At 36.9% G+C, this 17949-nt stretch overlaps 1 protein-coding gene across 8 annotated transcripts in view; it reads right to left on the reverse strand.

Moving 5' to 3' along the window:
* The window catches only part of LOC145661197 (uncharacterized), a 453672-nt gene that overhangs the window by 108349 nt on the left and 327374 nt on the right, over positions 1-17949 (reverse strand). For all 8 annotated transcript variants that reach the window (XM_081726653.1, XM_081726657.1, XM_081726655.1 and 5 more), the window contains 3 exons: positions 14077-14145; positions 1186-1350; positions 639-776 (listed from right to left, as the gene is read on the reverse strand). In XM_081726653.1, coding sequence (XP_081582779.1) covers positions 639-776; positions 1186-1350; positions 14077-14145 — 372 coding nt within the window. The remainder of the gene's footprint in view (positions 1-638; positions 777-1185; positions 1351-14076; positions 14146-17949) is intronic.

Raw genomic sequence — 17949 nt, forward strand, 5'->3', positions numbered from 1 at the left:
CGTGAATCTGATAACTGTCTTCCTTTTCTAGATTTACTGATTAGCCGAGCGTATAATAAATTTATAACAAAAGTATATGGAAAACTCGCCGCAGCCATTAGTTACATACATTAACAGTCAGCCCATCCACCACTGCACACGGCTAATATTTGGAAGAGTTTCTTTCGTAGGGCATTACTAATTTGTGATTGTCAAAGTGACCTTAATAATGAAATACAGTTTTTATAACAAATAGAACAAAAGACCGGTTACAAGTTGCGTGCCTTGCAAAAATGCTTTAATCAAACACGTAGATCGGTACAAGTTCTCGCTCTCTGTCTTTTTTTATTTATTTATTTATTTATTTATTAAAAGGATACGAATTTCAAATTTTCCACAATTATCGACAGAAATTCAACGTATTCTTGTAAAGCATAACATATCTGCTTCCAGCATCCCATCAAAATGTTTAGAAACGCATCTCACTCGCTTCAAAGTTACTTTATGGATCCATTAAATAAGTCAGATATTTATCATTAAATATACACTTAAGAACCTATTACTTCTTTACTTCTATATAATGGTACTAAGGAATTTTTGTTCTAATCCTGAATACAATAATAATAATAATAATAATAATAATAATAATAGCAACTTACTGTGTTACTCTTTAAGATTTGTTGCTCAGCTGCAGCGTTTATCTTCTTTTTTCTTCCTTTGTCGGTTTCAGTGACCTTAGTTGTTCGCTTATTTTCGTTATTCTCTTGGAGGTCTGTAGTAGTTGTTGCTTCATTTTCCTAAAATAAAACAATAATACACATTACATTTTGAATTTCCTAGAAACATGAACTAAGTTTCTTATTTTATTTTATTTATTTATTTATTTATTTTTAACTGTGTACTTCCTCGACTTGCGTGGCTCTCGGAGGTGGCACCAAATGACAGTCGAATTAGAACTTTAATAAGATTAATTTTGGTCGCGGAAGATCAATTTTGGCCGCGGGACGAAAAGTGTCACGGAATAGAGATAGACAGTCATACACAATAAAAAATCAAAATTGCATAAAATGGTAATAAATAGTGGTGCTTTTTGGTAATACTAGTAGCACATACTTCATTAATAGTTACTGCAATTGTTGTGGGTCGCCAAGATTGTCTTCGAGGAAAATGAAGAATGGAACAGACAGAATTACAAGTAGAACTCACCTTCGCAGCTTGGGAGCTATTTCTGCTTCTTTCATCATGGGAATTGATCTCTTGTCTTCTCCTCTTGTATTCCTGTAAGGTGTTTGTTTCTGTTGCTTCCTTTAATGCCTCCGATTCTAAGAGTTTTCTTTTAAATCCCTTTGCTTGTGAAGGTCCTTTCGTATTCTTAAGAACAAAATAAATAAAGATTCACAATTATGCTTGTAAGTAGTTCAATTATGAAAAAGCAGAATACAAAAATATTTACAAAAAAAAAGAAACTATACTAAATAACTGAAAAATTTGATCACTGACTTAACCAGAAATCCGATCTTCTACTTGCTGCGTGAATGCTTTACCAATTAAATACTAGCGTTTCCTGCTACATTAATTAGTCAAGCAGCTACTGTAATTTCGCATATTATGGGTAAGCTGTACAAGGATGTAGATCGAAAAGAATTACTATGCAAAGATTCAGCATGTAGACAATAAGGAAATAGACTTTCAAAAAGAGACCTCACTCATGCTTACGCAAAACAAAGAATCGCTAGTTACGAACAGTGCTGGCAACACTTCCACTATTACTACATGGCGTTATTTTGAGGATTATTATTAAGATTTTCGATAGTTGTTCCATGGGGATATGTCATGTTTACCAAATATAATTGGTAACGAACTTTGTTTATAGTAAATGAAGAGAAATGAATCATAATACAAGCTCCAGGACAAGGTATATGTCTTTAATGAATGCTTTTGAATAGTATGGCTGCACACGTTTTGTATGGTTATGTGCTACAATAAAATGTTGCAGGAACGCGATTATCTCACTTGCTTAGCTAATTTGAATTATCGTCCTTTCGTTGAAGACTGGTAATGATTTTTCCTTCGTCGTTATGAGTGAATTCTTGTTCTAGAGCTTGATAGCGTAGACTATTGTTAGTAGAGTATATGATATAGCTAAAGCTCTGTTTGAGGGACTCATTACTGATCTCTCAAACTTAATGTCAGAATCCTGTTTTAGAGAGTCCGCAACAATCTCAGTTTTCCAACTGGATACTAATATGAAATACACATTAAATTTTATGCTAGAACAAATTCGCTGATCTGTAACCAGTGCACTGTCCATGCGTGACCTAAATACAACGATTCACAGTTTTGCAAAAAGTCATTGTTTGAATTTATATCTGACAAGTGCAATTATTTGAGTATCTGTCCAGTGAATGGAAAACTTTCAAGTAGTCCCTTACATAATGTTAAAGTCAGCACATTAGCAGATTCTTTCATATGAGTTGACATAAAATAATATAAATTAGGTTACAGTCTTATATAAATTATCAGGTGAGAAACTACGTTTCCACTTTGATCCAAACCATGACGAGAAGAGAAAAATCAAAACAAGATTGAGAATAAATTCAATATGAAACAAATAATTGACATCGTAGCACCACAATATATACATACGAGCGTTTGAGAAAAAATGTCCAATGCTTATAATGAAAAAATGGCTGAAGAAAAATGGATGAATCAAAATCTGACAGAAAAATGTCAGAGCACGCATCAAATGAAGCCCACAGAGCTCCTTATCATAGGACTCCGATCAACAGAAAAATTTAAGTGGTAAAGCTATATAATTTTTTACATCATTAAAAAGACAATAGAAAAATAAACAACTCTAGTAGGAAAAAGTCTTCCATCACGTTCACCGTTGACGAAATGGCCACAACTTCATTGTGAATTCTTGAATAGTCAGATAAATCTCACAGTAAAATGGTAGCCATATCGTAAACGGTACCTCACGTGAAAATTTTTTCGTACTATGGATGTTGTTTGTTGTCCATTATCTTTTCAATGATGAGTCAAGTTACGAGTACATACCTTACCATTTAAAATTTTTGAGTGCTCCTCCATGTCCCATGATGGGGAAGATTGGTAGACACGAAGAGGGGTCCATTCCATGAGACCTCTGACATTTGTCTATTTCACTGTTTATGTCATCCTTTTATCTCCGGCCGTTTGTGATTTATAAGCTCTGGAGATTTTATCTGAAACACCCCGGGTGTTTCAAAAAGTCACGGCAAAAATTCAGGGGCAGATTCCTTACGGGTAGACAAGTAAAAACATTCATATGAACATATGTCCGGAAATGCATCGTTACAGAGCTATAGCCACTGACACCACCTGACGGTGTGAAATAGTCACCTTCTGTCCGGAACTGTTTACCGACGTATTACCAGAGTGTCGTGTTGAAAGAATATGCAACACAGGTTCGAACGAAATTAATTAAGCCAATTTCGCGTTGAATGGTACAAGAATCAGAAAAAACACGCGCAAATAATGCATAATTGGTACTTGTAATGTCCGTATTGGAAAGTGCAACACTAATACAAATGGCAGTGAGAAAAACGCACCCAAAAATGCAATTACACATGCTCATCAGGCATAAGAAAATACCATAACGAAAGCATCGTGCAGGAGCTACAACCCAAGGAATGAAGGAGGGAAATGTTGAACGCAAGATGTCTCGCGAGTAGGTATGGAGGAGTACCACGGCTGGCAAGAAGAATCATTGCTGATGGACAGCATTTCTAATTAGATTAGTTACAAGTTAAAACATAGCATTTGCCGAAAGGTGCATGAAGCTTTGAACACACTCTCAGGTCTAGGAGGCCCATGCAACATTAACATCTCGAAGGTATTTAAGACAGAAAATTTACTGTAATTGGAGCTGGGTGCAATGTGAGCTGAAGTGACAGTAGTGGTGTGAAACAGAAGTGTACATTCAAAGTAAACAAATTGTGCTGTGGAACAGACGACGTGGTGAGAATTGACTGCACTTAGTGGTGTGGAACAGAAACGGGAAAAGTGACTAAAACTTGTGCTTTAGAAGACGGGAATACGTGTTTGTGGAGCAAGTGTATGTACGTATCAATAGACAGTGGTGTTTAGGACAGAAGTGAAACATGTACACGAATGCAGAATTAGCAGATATGCAATTCACATATGGATTGGCGGATGGAAATGCACTAGAAGCACGGCGTCTGTACCAGGAGAGATACCCCGGACGTCACATTCCAGACAGAAAAACATTTGAATCCCTCCATCGCCGCCTGCGTGAGTATGAAAGTTTTGCGCCCCATGCTGCTGGAAACAGTGGCAGACCAAGAGCTATGATCCCTGAGGTAGAAGAGCAGATAGTGGATGCTTTTCGACACAATCCGGAGGACAACACACGAGGAGTAGATATGAGACTGCATGTACCTCACGCACAGATATGGCGTGTTTGTCGGCGAGCGAACCTGTATCCGTATCACCTTCAGCGAGTGCAGGCCTTGTCGCCAGCCGATCATCAGCCGAGAGTGCGATTTTGCCAATGGTACCGCGAGCAGTGTGCCGTCAATCCAAACTTCGCATCTGCAATAGTGTTTACAGATGAGGCGCAGTTCACACGTGACGGCATCTTCAATTTCCATAATGCACATGTCTGGTCGCCAGATAATCCTCATGCGATCAGTCAAAGAAGACATCAACAACAGTTTGCTCTAAATGTGTGGTGTGGTATTGTCGGCGACACTTTCCTAGGTCCATACATACTCCCACCGAGACTGACCGGAAACAACTATCGAGACTTCTTGGAAACCCACATTCCAGATGTACTGGATACTGTACCCCTGGCTCTGCGTCCAATGTTACATTTTATGCATGACGGTGCGCCCGCACATTTCAGTGTTACAGCCCGGCAGTATCTAAATGCCGTATTCCCTGGCAGATCGATAGGGCGTGGAGGACCAGTTTCTTGGCCTCCACGCTCACCAGATCTAAATCCATTGGACTATTACCTGTGGGCACATTTAAAGTCGTTGGTCTACACATCTGCTGTGGATACTGAGGAGACGCTTCGTATTCGTTTCGAAGCAGCTTGCCAGTGACTACGAAACACCCCTGGTACTTGGGCACGCGTTCGTTCATCCATGCGGCGACGGGCTGCAGCTTGCATTCGGGCAGAAGGAGGACATTTACAGCACTTACTGTAAGGTACTACAGTATCGATTTTGTGGCGCTGGTGATGCACACAATTTACTGTTTGTGGTTCTAACTCTTGTTTGATGATGGTTCTTTGGACTTTATGACTATACCTGTGTCGTTTTGCTTTTCTCACTGCCATTTGTATTAGTGTTGCACTTTCCAATACGGACATTAAAAGTACCAATTATTATGCATTATTTGTGAGTGTTTTTTCTGATTCTTGTACCATTCAACGCGCAATCGGCTTAATTAATTTCGTTCGAACCCGTGTTGCATATTCTTTCACACACGACACTCTGGTAATACGTCGGTAAACAGTTCCGGACAGAAGGTGACTATTTCACACCGTCAGGTGGTGTCAGTGGCTATAGCTCTGTAACGATGCATTTCCGGACATATGTTCATATGAACGTTTTTACTTGTCTACCCGTAAGGAATCTGCCCCTGAATTTTTGCTGTGTCTTTTTGAAACACCCTATATATATATATATATATATATATATATATATATATATATATATATATATATAAGATAACAAAGAAAGTTCTGTCGTTTTTTCACCTACCACCTTCGAACATCGATATGTCACCTAAGATGTACCTCGAAGATGAAAAATAGTCACCATCACCATCGATGACCTTCTGCCAACGTTCTGGAAGACCACGTATTCCGTCGCGGTAGAAATTGGTGGGCCGTGAAGCGAAGAAGGTATCAGTACATTTTGCACTTCTACTAGGGATTTGAACTGACGTCCATTAAGGTGACTGTCCAAGAAATGAAGCAGGTGATAATCAGACAGTGCAATGTCCAAGGAGTATGGCAAATGCAACAGTGTTTTCCATCCAAGGCCTAGAATAGTGTCCCGGGTCATTCTAACTACGTGGAGCTTAGCGTTGTCCTGTAACAGGAGGATCCTTTTGCGATTCAGAAGTGTTGGCTCCAGAGTTTTGAGTTTTTCTTGAACACGGCTCAACTGCTGACAGTACAGGGTATATATAGGGTGTTAATGAACTATACCGACAAACTGTAAGAGATGATTCCTTAATCAAAATAAGAGAAAAAGTTCATATGGACCTATGGCGAAAAGTGCATAGTTTCAGAGCTAGGGCTGTCCAAAATCGCGCAAAAGCCAAATTTCAAGAGGTCCTATTTCGAATTCTAGAAACTGTGGATGGCGGTCCTTATCAGCGTAAAGGAAGTCATATACGCAATTCAAAATGCATATTTCATTAATGTTCAATGGGTGTACAGAGAAATCCCCAGGGTGAAATCCCTAGACATGCCATCAACCGAGTTTTGAGATATGCTCTGACTTTATGATTGGTCCGAAGTAGGCAAATGATAATCTTTGATAGCAGTGAACATGGAATCCTTTGACACGATGTCGGAAGTGTTAAGGATCGTCAGCAGCATGGTTTCTCGTACTCAGGAGAACGCTTTCTGCGATGTTTTCTATCACGCTTATAAGTGAAGAAACCATGAAATATACCGTCACGGAATACATCGCATCACACGTTATTCAGAACACAAAAAGCCATGAAGCTGCCTGTTCCTAACACATCCGACTTCCCTTGGAAGCATTGGATGTCCATAATTGTAAAGGCTTACCTCCTGCCTACTTCGGGTCCTCCTTGAAATCAGGGTATATCTGAGAACTCTATTGAGAGCATATGTGAGAATTACACCCTGTAGAAAATGTTCTGTACACTTATTGAAGATTGACGAAATATGCACTTTTGGATTGTGTATGCGTGGCTTCCTTTACGCTGCTAAGGACTACCATCCACAGTTTCTAGAGTTCGAAATATGACCTCTTGAAATTTGGCTTTTGCGCGATTTTGGACAGCCCTAGCTCTGAAACTCTGTACTTTTCGCCATAGGTCCATATGAACTTTTTCTCTTATTTTGATGTGAGGAGTCACCTCTTACAGTTTGTCGGTATAGTTCATTAACACTCTGTATATATTAGAGCTATCCTAAAAGCAATATCAGCATCATATCTAGCTTCTATGAAGAAAGAGCTAATGTAACGAAATTTTACGTTAAAATATATTGTCTCATGATCAATTTTCTTATTTAAATTATGAAGGAATATCAGGGAGAGAAGGTTGCAATACATTTTACAGAAAATGGGAGACATACATATCGCAACAGGCATCCATACACAAGTGCCCGTTGTCTATGAAGACCACAATTATTCGTTTATTTGTAGTTTAAAGTCTCTTTTCAGCACTAAGGCTATATAAGACATGAAGGAAAGCTAAACATGCAATTCAAAACCACGTTAATTCTTACCGAGAACTAAGCCGAGATCTGCCGCACAAGAGCAGAAAAGCTACAACGAGGAGGTACCAATGTGGGAAAGTGAATAAAGAGGTTTTTAGCAAATGAAAATATAAATGACTACTACCAGAAAATGTTGTGATGAATTACCAACAAGTCAAGATATATATATATATATATATATATACGGCAAATGGATGAGACATTCTGCGAAACAGGACAGACAACTACCTTGGATAGGGACTTATATTAATTTTTTTGAGATAAAAGAGATAAAAAAACATTCATAGAAAATGTAACTAAGTTAATATTAAGTAACCCGTTTCGAGCTCTACAACTACTGGCGCACATATAAGGGTAGGGCTTATTTTCTAGTTAGGTCTTTATTTTTGCAAAATCACGGGAACGACAAAGTGCAGTGATCTCACTGTTGCTAATGCTGATGACTATCAAAATAACACTTAAAGAACCACAGATTTTTCATGTGAATCTTTAAGAGATACTAACAATATTAGAGATATTTTTGTTTTAGCTTGGTAACGAGACGAAAAGCAATAATATCTGAATGATTCTTTCTCTCTTTCATGACGTCAATTGATATTTTATACTTTCAGGTGCAGACAGGTCTATTTATAATTATAGAGATGTTCTCGGGATATCAGCCAGGTGAAGTCCGAGGATAGAGCCGACGTTTCAAAAACTGACAAAGAACTGACATCGTTCTCGTCTTCAGGGTGATTATACTGATACCAGTTCGTGTGTACTATATATAGGACAGGTAAGTGTGGAAGGGGGGGGGGTTAAGAATCCGTGTCTCTAATTGGATGGTCAATACCTTAACGCTGATTGGTCGTATTCATATATGCTTTCTTTATGACGTGTCCATGTCTGGCTGAGTTGAAATCCTGTATCCCTATTGATATTGTTGAGTTCTTGTAGTATTGCAAGAGATTCTTTAATTATCCTATCCCAGTGGTTTGAGCTCTTTGAAATATATTTAGTGTCTGAAAATAAAATTCTATGTCCTTCCGTTATACTGTGTTCCGCCAGGGCTGATTTCTCCGGATAAAACAAGTTGATGTATCTCTCATGCTCCTTGCATCGATGTTCTATTGTTCGTCCTGTTTGTCCTATGTAAGTTTTCCCGCATTCGCAGGGAATGCGGTATACTTCTGGTGTTTTAAGACCCAAATCGTCTTTAACTGGACGAAGTAGTTTTCTGATATTTGATGGCGGTCTGTGTATGGTTTTGATGTTGTGTCTCTTCATGATTCTTGCAATTTTTCCCGATAGTTTCCCAGTGCAGGGCACGACTGCACGACCTTTATCTTAATTGAAACAGCTTTCACCATAAATCACAGCGCAATACAGTCATCAGCACGCTTGCACTTAGAGCAAAAGCCATCTCGGACCAAGAAAGCTTCTCCAGTGAACTTGCACATTTCAAGAAGACCTTACTGCAGAATGGATACAAGGAAGATGACATTTGATTTGTCCTAAAAAGAACCTTTTCCAGTAAAAAGACCACCACAGAATCTGAAGATCCAGTCAACATCGCAGTAGTGCCCTACACTGGGAAACTATCGGGAAAAATTGCAAGAATCATGAAGAGACACAACATCAAAACCATATACACACTGCCATCAAATATCAGAAAACTACTCCGTCCAGTTAAAGACGATTTGGGTCTTAAAGCACCAGGAGTATACCGCATTTCCTGCGAATGCGGGAAAACTTACATAGGACAAACAGGACGAACAATAGAACATTGATTCAAGGAACATGAGAAATACATCAAGCTGTTTTATCCGGAGAAATCGGCCCAGGAGGAACACAGTATAACGGAAGGACATAGAACTTCATTTTCAGACACTAAAATTATTTCAAAGAGCTCAAACCACTGGGATAGGATAATTAAAGAATCTCTTGCAATACTACAAGAACCCAACAATATCAACAGGGATATAAGATTTCAACTCAAGCCAGACATGGATACCAGTCATAAAGAAAGCATATATGAATACGACCAATCAGCGTTAAGGTATTGACCATCCAATCAGAGACACGGATTCTTAAGCCCCTCCCCCCACTTACCTGTCCTATATATAGTACACACGAACTGGTATCAGTATAATCACCCTGAAGACGAGAACAATATCAGTTCTTGAAACGTCGGCTCTATAGTCGGACTTCACCAGGCTGATATCCCGAGAACATCTCTATAATATTCGCCGCCAAGAAAGCTTCAATTCTTATTTCAGGCCTATTTATTTATCTATTCGCCTTAAGAATTCATAGTTCATGACTTCATCAGGTTCCTGTTACCTATATCCCTAAGTAATATTATTAATAATTGTTTTGAATTATAATAAATTCAATGTAAAAATTGATGAAAACGATGGGTGATGATAAAAAGACAGGGCATGCATCTCGGTATTTCAACTGTATGATTCGAATACTAAAAACACAACCCATGAATTACCGGATATCACCCCAAGAGTTAAAAATATAATACGAAGGTGGATCAGTAAGTCTTCGGTGTGATGCTCTTAAAAAATAAGATCCACTTTCGGAAATTTAACTTGTTGTGTAGTAGTCTTTAGTAGGCTTACACGTAAAATTTTAAGTTTCTACCTCACTTCTTTTTCTAATTACAGTTGTGTGAATGAACGGTTTTGTGACATTTTCTGAAAATAGAGCCTTCTGAGTACCGAGAAATCCTTTAAAAACAAATCCAAATCCAAAGTAAATTCATGAAGAATTAGTGAATACACTAGGTGATTCTTCTTGGTCACATTCAACTGTGATGAAATGGTGTCACAATGTTTTACACACGAAAAAAAAATTATCGGCAATACGGGTACATGAATATTGTCTATTGATCAGAGGAGTCAGCGATTGGTTTGTTCCTAAGAACATTTGGCTAGAATAAAGCGTAATCCTAAAAAAAATTTTACAAGCAGTTTGTAACCATGGATGAGACTTTGATCCATCATTTCAATCCTGATACTTTTACCATTGTTTGATGTACGCAACGAACACTAGTTTTCGGCAGAGTTCCTAGATTATTGAGGAACTTAATGAACTGACACCCTGCTTTGACTATTATTATTATTATTATTATTATTATTATTATTATTATTATTATTATTATTATTATTATTATCGTAATTGATATTGTTTGCAAAATAATTTTTAGAACTGAAGTTTACTATCAGGCAAATTTTCGGAAAAATATGATCTTGAAATTTTAAATGATGTAATCGTTTATTCACTTCAATTATATTTTCAATTGTACGCATTATATCTTCATTTGCCGCAGACGTCATGCACTTCTAAGATTCGTGCATGATACACATTTTTAGTCCTCCAAAGAAAGTTTCACCTACCTCCATACTATTGAAGTATTTATCATATGTTTTGTATACAAGACATAAGGCTGACAAGGAATTTCAGCCGGTTTCATGTGTTTGCATTCACGGACAGAAATACAAAAATAAATAAATAAATAAATAGGGCGGAATTCTTGATTTTTTTAAAGATGTTAAAATTACAACACGATGCGTGAATATCGTTCAAATGTCTACAAATAAATTTCGTACTTTGTTCAGAATCAACCAACCACATATACATGCAGTACTGCAACTGCAGTATTTTGCAAACAGAGCTTATTTTGAGAGTACCTCTTATAGCTGATTGCCAAATATCACTAGTAGAGTGTAAAAAATTATAGATGAGCAGGTATTATTTTTATCAGAAGTTTCGTAGGAAAAGCACATTTCAACATCAATATTAAAAATAGATCATAAACAAATTATTTTAAACACCTCAATTTTGTTCTTATTTATATTTCACTCCAATGCACTAATCTATTCAGTCTTCGTGTCAACATTTTCAGAATAGATAAACTGATTTTAGATAGTTTTCTGTTCGTTAAAGACAATGAAAATACGAATTGTGATTAAAAAAGAAAAAAAAGTAAGTGTTGAATTTATATTTTATAAACGGAAACAGCTGCGTATAATGATTAGTGAAAGTTGAAGTACCCTTTGTTGGTGAAGTTTGGACGCGCCCGACCTCCGTAGTTCCGAATGGGATGTCATTCCATGAACACCTATAACATGGTTAGTTTGAAAGCGGATAAAAGAACTAACATTAAATTTCTTACGAAACTTAAAAAAAAAAAAAAAAAAAAAAAAAAAAAAAATCACTAACTGCAACATTTCGAATGATGACTTAGGCATACGGTGATCTTTGTATGTCACGCGTACAAATCTTTCAGTCGTATAAATGATACTCGGAGAGGAGGGGAAAATGTTGAAGACAATGATCGTTCAGGAAGGTCACAGTCTTCTGTTAAACACAAACATCAACAGAGTAGGCGAGGTGATCAGAAGTGACTGAAGATTGAGTGTGCGTCCAGTGGCTGAATTAGTTAACTTGGTCTGGGAATCTTTGGCGGATTATCACAGAAGAACTGAACATGAGGAAAATATTTACCAAGATTGTGCCGAAACATCTCTCTCAGGAACAGAAGAATGTCGTCAAAAATTGTGTGTGGGCTATTAAAACGCATCAAAATTGAATCAGACTTGTTGGAACCTGTAGTCACCTTCGACGAAACATGAATTTTTACCTACAACCTAAAGACTAAGCGGTAATCCATGCAGTTACTTCGATTTCCCAGAAAAAAAAAAAAAAAAAAAAGCCACGCTCAAAATTTAAGACAATGCTACTTGTTCTGTGTTAAATTTATGGAATTGTAATGTTAGAGTGGGTTCCTACTGGGATGACAGTGAATCGGCACTACTACATTGACGTTTTGACCAGAATTCGCAAAAAAAATTAGTCTCAACTACAGAAATATAAATTCTGCAACAAGACAACGCACTGGCCCATAAAGCTCTGTGTGTCAGGCAATTTTTTGCGCCTAAAAGGAATATTATTATAGAAAATATGCTTATTGTTGGATCTGGCACCATGTGACTGTTTTTCTTTCCCCAGGCTAGTCTGCCCAAAGGCTTTGCGTCAGTTGAAGAAGTCAATTCGAAAACGTCACACCTTGTACGTGAAAGCTGACTTCCAATTGTTAGCAAAAATGGTAGCAACGAATGCAGAAACGTGTAAGTACCGACGGGAATCGCCTCGAAAGGGATGACCATACCAGGCAGTGTGCAGTAAGTATCAATGAATATATTACATTTTTGGTTATACTTCGTATCTTAATGACATAAAAAAGACTATATTGTGGGGTGTGTTGTTTCCTACTTTTCCTTTATCTTATGAGGAGAGGGGAAAGACCCAAACGAAATATCTATTAGTAATCGGAGCCATTATGAGATTTGATACTATTAGAAGAGCTGGAAAAACCAAAATAATTCTTAAATAAACTCTAGAAACATAATTAAATATTTAAACGAATAAGCCCCACTGGAGGGAGTCTAAACAGGAGTACCACGGTAGACTCCCGAGTGATTAGTCAATTTAATACATCAACAAATTTTTAAAGTTTTCAGATACTCTAAACTCAATAATTCTCTTCGAAAAAATTCAGATTCATAGTTTAGGAGAAACTTAACAAACAAACGATCAACAAATGGCAGTACAATGTAAATTAAGTTGCTTTGCTTACTCTCATGCATCGCTGTATTCTATTCTGTAATCCAGTCCGTAAAAAAATCGTACAAACATCGTGAATTCATTGAACACAGTCATAATCCAAGATTCAATGGTCCGCAGTTCGATCCTCTGTAGCACTGACAGTTAGGAACCCATACGGCTACAAATGGGTGTAAGTGGATCGAAAGGTTTTTCTCTGTAGCCTGGTATCGAGTTGTAGCGTGCCGAGGGATCAGCGTCATTGCATGCAGACTGATACCCTGGGCATCAAATAAGTAGCGTCCAAAATTCCGAGGTTCGATCGACGGACTCCTAACATCCAAGAGGTTGTAACGAAAATAATCCTACATGCATCAGTGAAAGAGAGAATGGTATAGAACTGTCTAGAGAAATTCTCTCGTTCTATACATCGGTGTTAATTGATGTTCGGGTAGCTTCTTTCTGATCTATCTTCGCGGGTAGCGTTTAGTTTTGTTCTACCGTATGGATTTGCACAGCGTATGTACGCCAAAATTAATCTTTGTATTTCGTGTCTGTGCTGGAGCTTGAACTGAACATTGGACTGATTGATTCATCAGAATTTTCCCTTGTTTTGAGTTTAAAAGTGGACGAAAAGATAGTTGTACTTATTGAGTTTAGCTTGAAATTCATTGTTGGAATTTTTTGTATTAAAAATAAAATAAAATAAAGACGGAAGAAACGGTGAGCAAAGTAGAGAATAAAACTTGATTTTGTCCGCGTGTTGCTCCATTCTAAATGTCTTACCTTTACTTTATTTTCATTTTCTTTTAATCAAAACTGAAGATTACAGGAAATGTTTTCTAAGTAATTTTTAAAAATTATATTACGATATGCTAATTGATGATCTAATTCTGAAGAGATTTAGAAAAATGAAGTCAGGAAATATGTTTCATTTGTTTGGACTATACTTAACTTTCGTGCACACTAAAACAAAACCATACATGAGAGCATTGGATAAAACATACCTTTCTTGAAAAATCCGTAGGCACAGAAGGAGTGCTTTGCTCGTTCATTCTATTTAGAATTTCTTTTTCCTGGAAATATAGAGAAAAGAACAATCTTGTCTTAAATCACAAATATGAAAATTGAGCAAGTCGTGCTTTATGCGCTTCATGCTTTTTGAAATTAGATTAATTAGTAAATGTACATTGAAACTTGAGACGTATGAAGAATTATCAAAACCGGACAGTAGGGCATAATCAGTCTCGGTCACACATTTAGCACTGTGAAATTTGTCAGGTTAATATACAAGATATTTGACTGTATTACAAGATATTTGTAATTAATACAAAAGAATTTTCTCAAATCGAACGCATAGATAACACTAAGGCAATAAAAGTATGCTTTATAATTTTAAATTTTAAACCTTACACTTTTCTTAAACTGAAAAAAATCACAGGCAAATATTTATACTGCTATATATGCAAATATTTATATGGTATATATACTGTATATATTAGAGTGTCCCTTATTTAAAGTAATTTTGTGTTGCGATACGCACACACACTAAATGTATTCTATGTGACCATAAATACGCATTAGGGAAATAGCAGATCCCTACGAGAATGTTAACCCATGCCGACTTGACGACAAAGTCATGAAATGATGTTTCCTCATTATAATACAATTTAGATTGTCCAACTCTGATAACGGAAGAACCAAAAAAAGACAGAGAAACAAAACCTTGCAGGAATCAACTAGAAAAAGGAGGACACCTGCCCGTGTATTGACGAACACCACCGGATGAACAGTGTTGCCAACCAAAGAGGAAGTTGTTTTTTTGTAAATAGAATGATCTAAATTGAATATCGTCATTGGAAGCAATAATGAAAATAAAGACAAAAGAGATGATAAACGCAAATCAGTGTTGCAAACTTTTTGAGAAATAATGTAAGACATGTGTTACATGCAAACTCCGAGGCACATACAGGGAGTTAGAGTTAAGTACTAACGTTTTGTACACCTTAAATTAAATATTGACAAGAACTGTTTACGCTGACTACAAGTCTAGAAAGGTCCGTTGAAACGGCATATTAAATTTTGGAATTGTGACATCCAAAACGTTACTCGAGATCTCTCAAATATAACACGCTCAATTTTCAGCCCATTTGGAGCATTCCGAACATATTTTGTCCGCTAAATTGGATCAGCCATCCTGAATTTTGCACTTTTGACGTCATCATCGTTATCAGCGACCTCGAAAACCCACGAGTACATAAACCCATGCAAATTACACACTGTATTTGAAATATGAACTAAATCAATTAAATAATGTATTGAAATACTGTATGAGAAAACTAGGACTCCTTTATCGCTTCGCTGACATAAAAAATCCTAATTCCTTAAGCTTGTTCTATAAGTCATACGTTGCTCCCACCATTGAGTACTGTTCTATCTGGTCTATGGCCTGCCCTACTCATTAAAATAATAATAATAATAAATAATGAATTCCGTAATTAATTTCTTTTTAGCCATTGTATCCTACCAAGTACCTCACTTCCGAACACTTCCAAACAATGACGTTTTAAATTCCCTCAATATCAAATCTCCCTTACTGAGAAACAAAAATTTCTGATTTGATATTTTTGCAAAAAAAATTTAAATGGCCATATATCATGTGAAGAGTTATTAACTCAGATCAATTTTCACGTACCCGCTACAACAACACGGTCTGGTGATCTATTTTACACTCGAGCGGCAAGAGTTAATATTGTCCAAAGATCCCTTCTAAACCGAATTGTCAGTACTTCTAATCAGTTACCAGAAACTGCAGATGTTTTCTCAAATGTGTATACTTTCAGATCATCTATAAATAAGCTATTTTTGTAATGTTGCTGTTGTGCTGTACCATCTTGAGCTCAAATTGTTATTCAATTGTTATGTTATCAAAATGTTAAAATGTTTCAGTGTAAAATGACCTAGTGCTGTATTTGAAACCAATTATAAATAAAATAAATAAATGTCTATTGCAATATTTAATATATTTTCTACGATGATACAAAATGAAATAATGGATAAAACGATGCTATTTTTCCCTATATCTCTTCCTATTTCTATCTGATATAAATTTCCTTATCTATTATCATTATTACATTTAAGTATTAATCACGTATTTATTCCTTCTACCCTATTGTAGTCCTAACAAACTAACAACAGTGTGAGTTGCAGGTAACTATTTATTTTTTCTATTATATATGTTTACTAGCTGAAATACCCATTCTTCGTATGGGAGCTGTATTTGGAAATCAACGCCTGTAGGAGTATCACCATTCATCTCCGCGACCGCGAAAACAATGGATTTGACACTAATATCGGTCATTTTTGATTATTTTTACGTTTCGGTATCCCCTCCGCAGGTGAACTCCGGCCCGCATCCAATAGTAGTTGAATTTGAAAGTCATGGCTATTGGAAGTGTTACCACTGATCTCAGCGACCGAGAAAACTATGGATTTGACACTAATATCGGTCATTTTTGATTATTTTTACGTCTCGGTATCCCCTCCGCAGGTGAACTCCGGCCCGCATCCAATAGTAGTTGAATTTGAAAGTCATGGCTATTGGAAGTGTTACCACTGATCTCAGCGACCGAGAAAACTATGGATTTGACACTAATATCGGTCATTTTTGATTATTTTTACGTCTCGGTATCCCCTCCGCAGGTGAACTCCGGCCCGCATCCAATAGTAGTTGAATTTGAAAGTCATGGCTATTGGAAGTGTTACCACTGATCTCAGCGACCGAGAAAACTATGGATTTGACACTAATATCGGTCATTTTGGATTATTTTTACATGTCTCGGTATCCTCTCCTCTCCCCGTGACTCCCTTCTTGCTGCCGAATGGACTGAATTTGAAAGTTAATGCGATCGGAGTTTCACCATTGATCTCAGCGAACGCGAAAACCATGAATTCGACACTAATATTGGTCATTTTCTACTACTTTTACATGTCCCGGTAAACTCCCCCCCCCCCCGAGACCTCCTGACTCGAAATTAAAAAAAAAAAAAAAAAAAAACGCTTCGTCTTGGACTGAGGCCTGGACCAAAGTACCCGTGACTCAAATTTGGTAACTCTCGGTCACCTCGTCTGTTCCCCAGGCCGAACACAGGCAAACAAACTCTTTATTTTATTTATATTAGATTAGATTAGATAATGGAACCTATATTGTGGTATATTGTTAACCATCTGCTAACTACATTTCTATTATGTCTACCTGCAGAAATATCTAAATAAATTTATCCGAAATCTATAAACGAAGAACGTTTTTTTTTTTTAAAAAGTCATAACTGATGAGGTACTTAAGCTAATAAATCGAATACATACATTCTTTAGTATTACACTATCTATTCACAGAACTCCTTTGTGGCTAAGCGGTTAGCGTACGCGCCTTTGGCGTCGAGGAGCCGGGTTGGATTCACGGCGGGGTTCATGTGGTTCAGATTTCACGTTAATCAGTAGGTCTCGTCGCATATAGCCTCGCTGCTGAAAGGGACGTTAGACTCAAAATCAAATCAACAACCTATTCACAGGGAAGGTACCTGTTCGCATAAAAAGTTCTAGGGACTTCTGGGTTAATTTTCTGACATCTTGACTAAATTAAAATAGCGATCTTATACTATTTAAAGGAAGACAGAAATGGATTATCTATTCTTAAATCGTTCTGTAGAAGGTAAACACTTCCATTCACTCCCGGTAAGAACAGTATGTTACAACAGTTTCTTCCTGAAATTATTTCACTAAAAGAAAATAAGGACATGTAAATGTTTGTTATTCTTGGTTGTTATTGTTAATGTTTGTCATTCTTGGTTATTGTAAGTGGTTGTTATTCTTGTATTTTA

This window comes from Thermobia domestica, chromosome 1 (assembly GCF_964235325.1).
Source record: "Thermobia domestica chromosome 1, izTheDome1.hap1.1, whole genome shotgun sequence".
NCBI lineage: Eukaryota > Metazoa > Arthropoda > Insecta > Zygentoma > Lepismatidae > Thermobia > Thermobia domestica.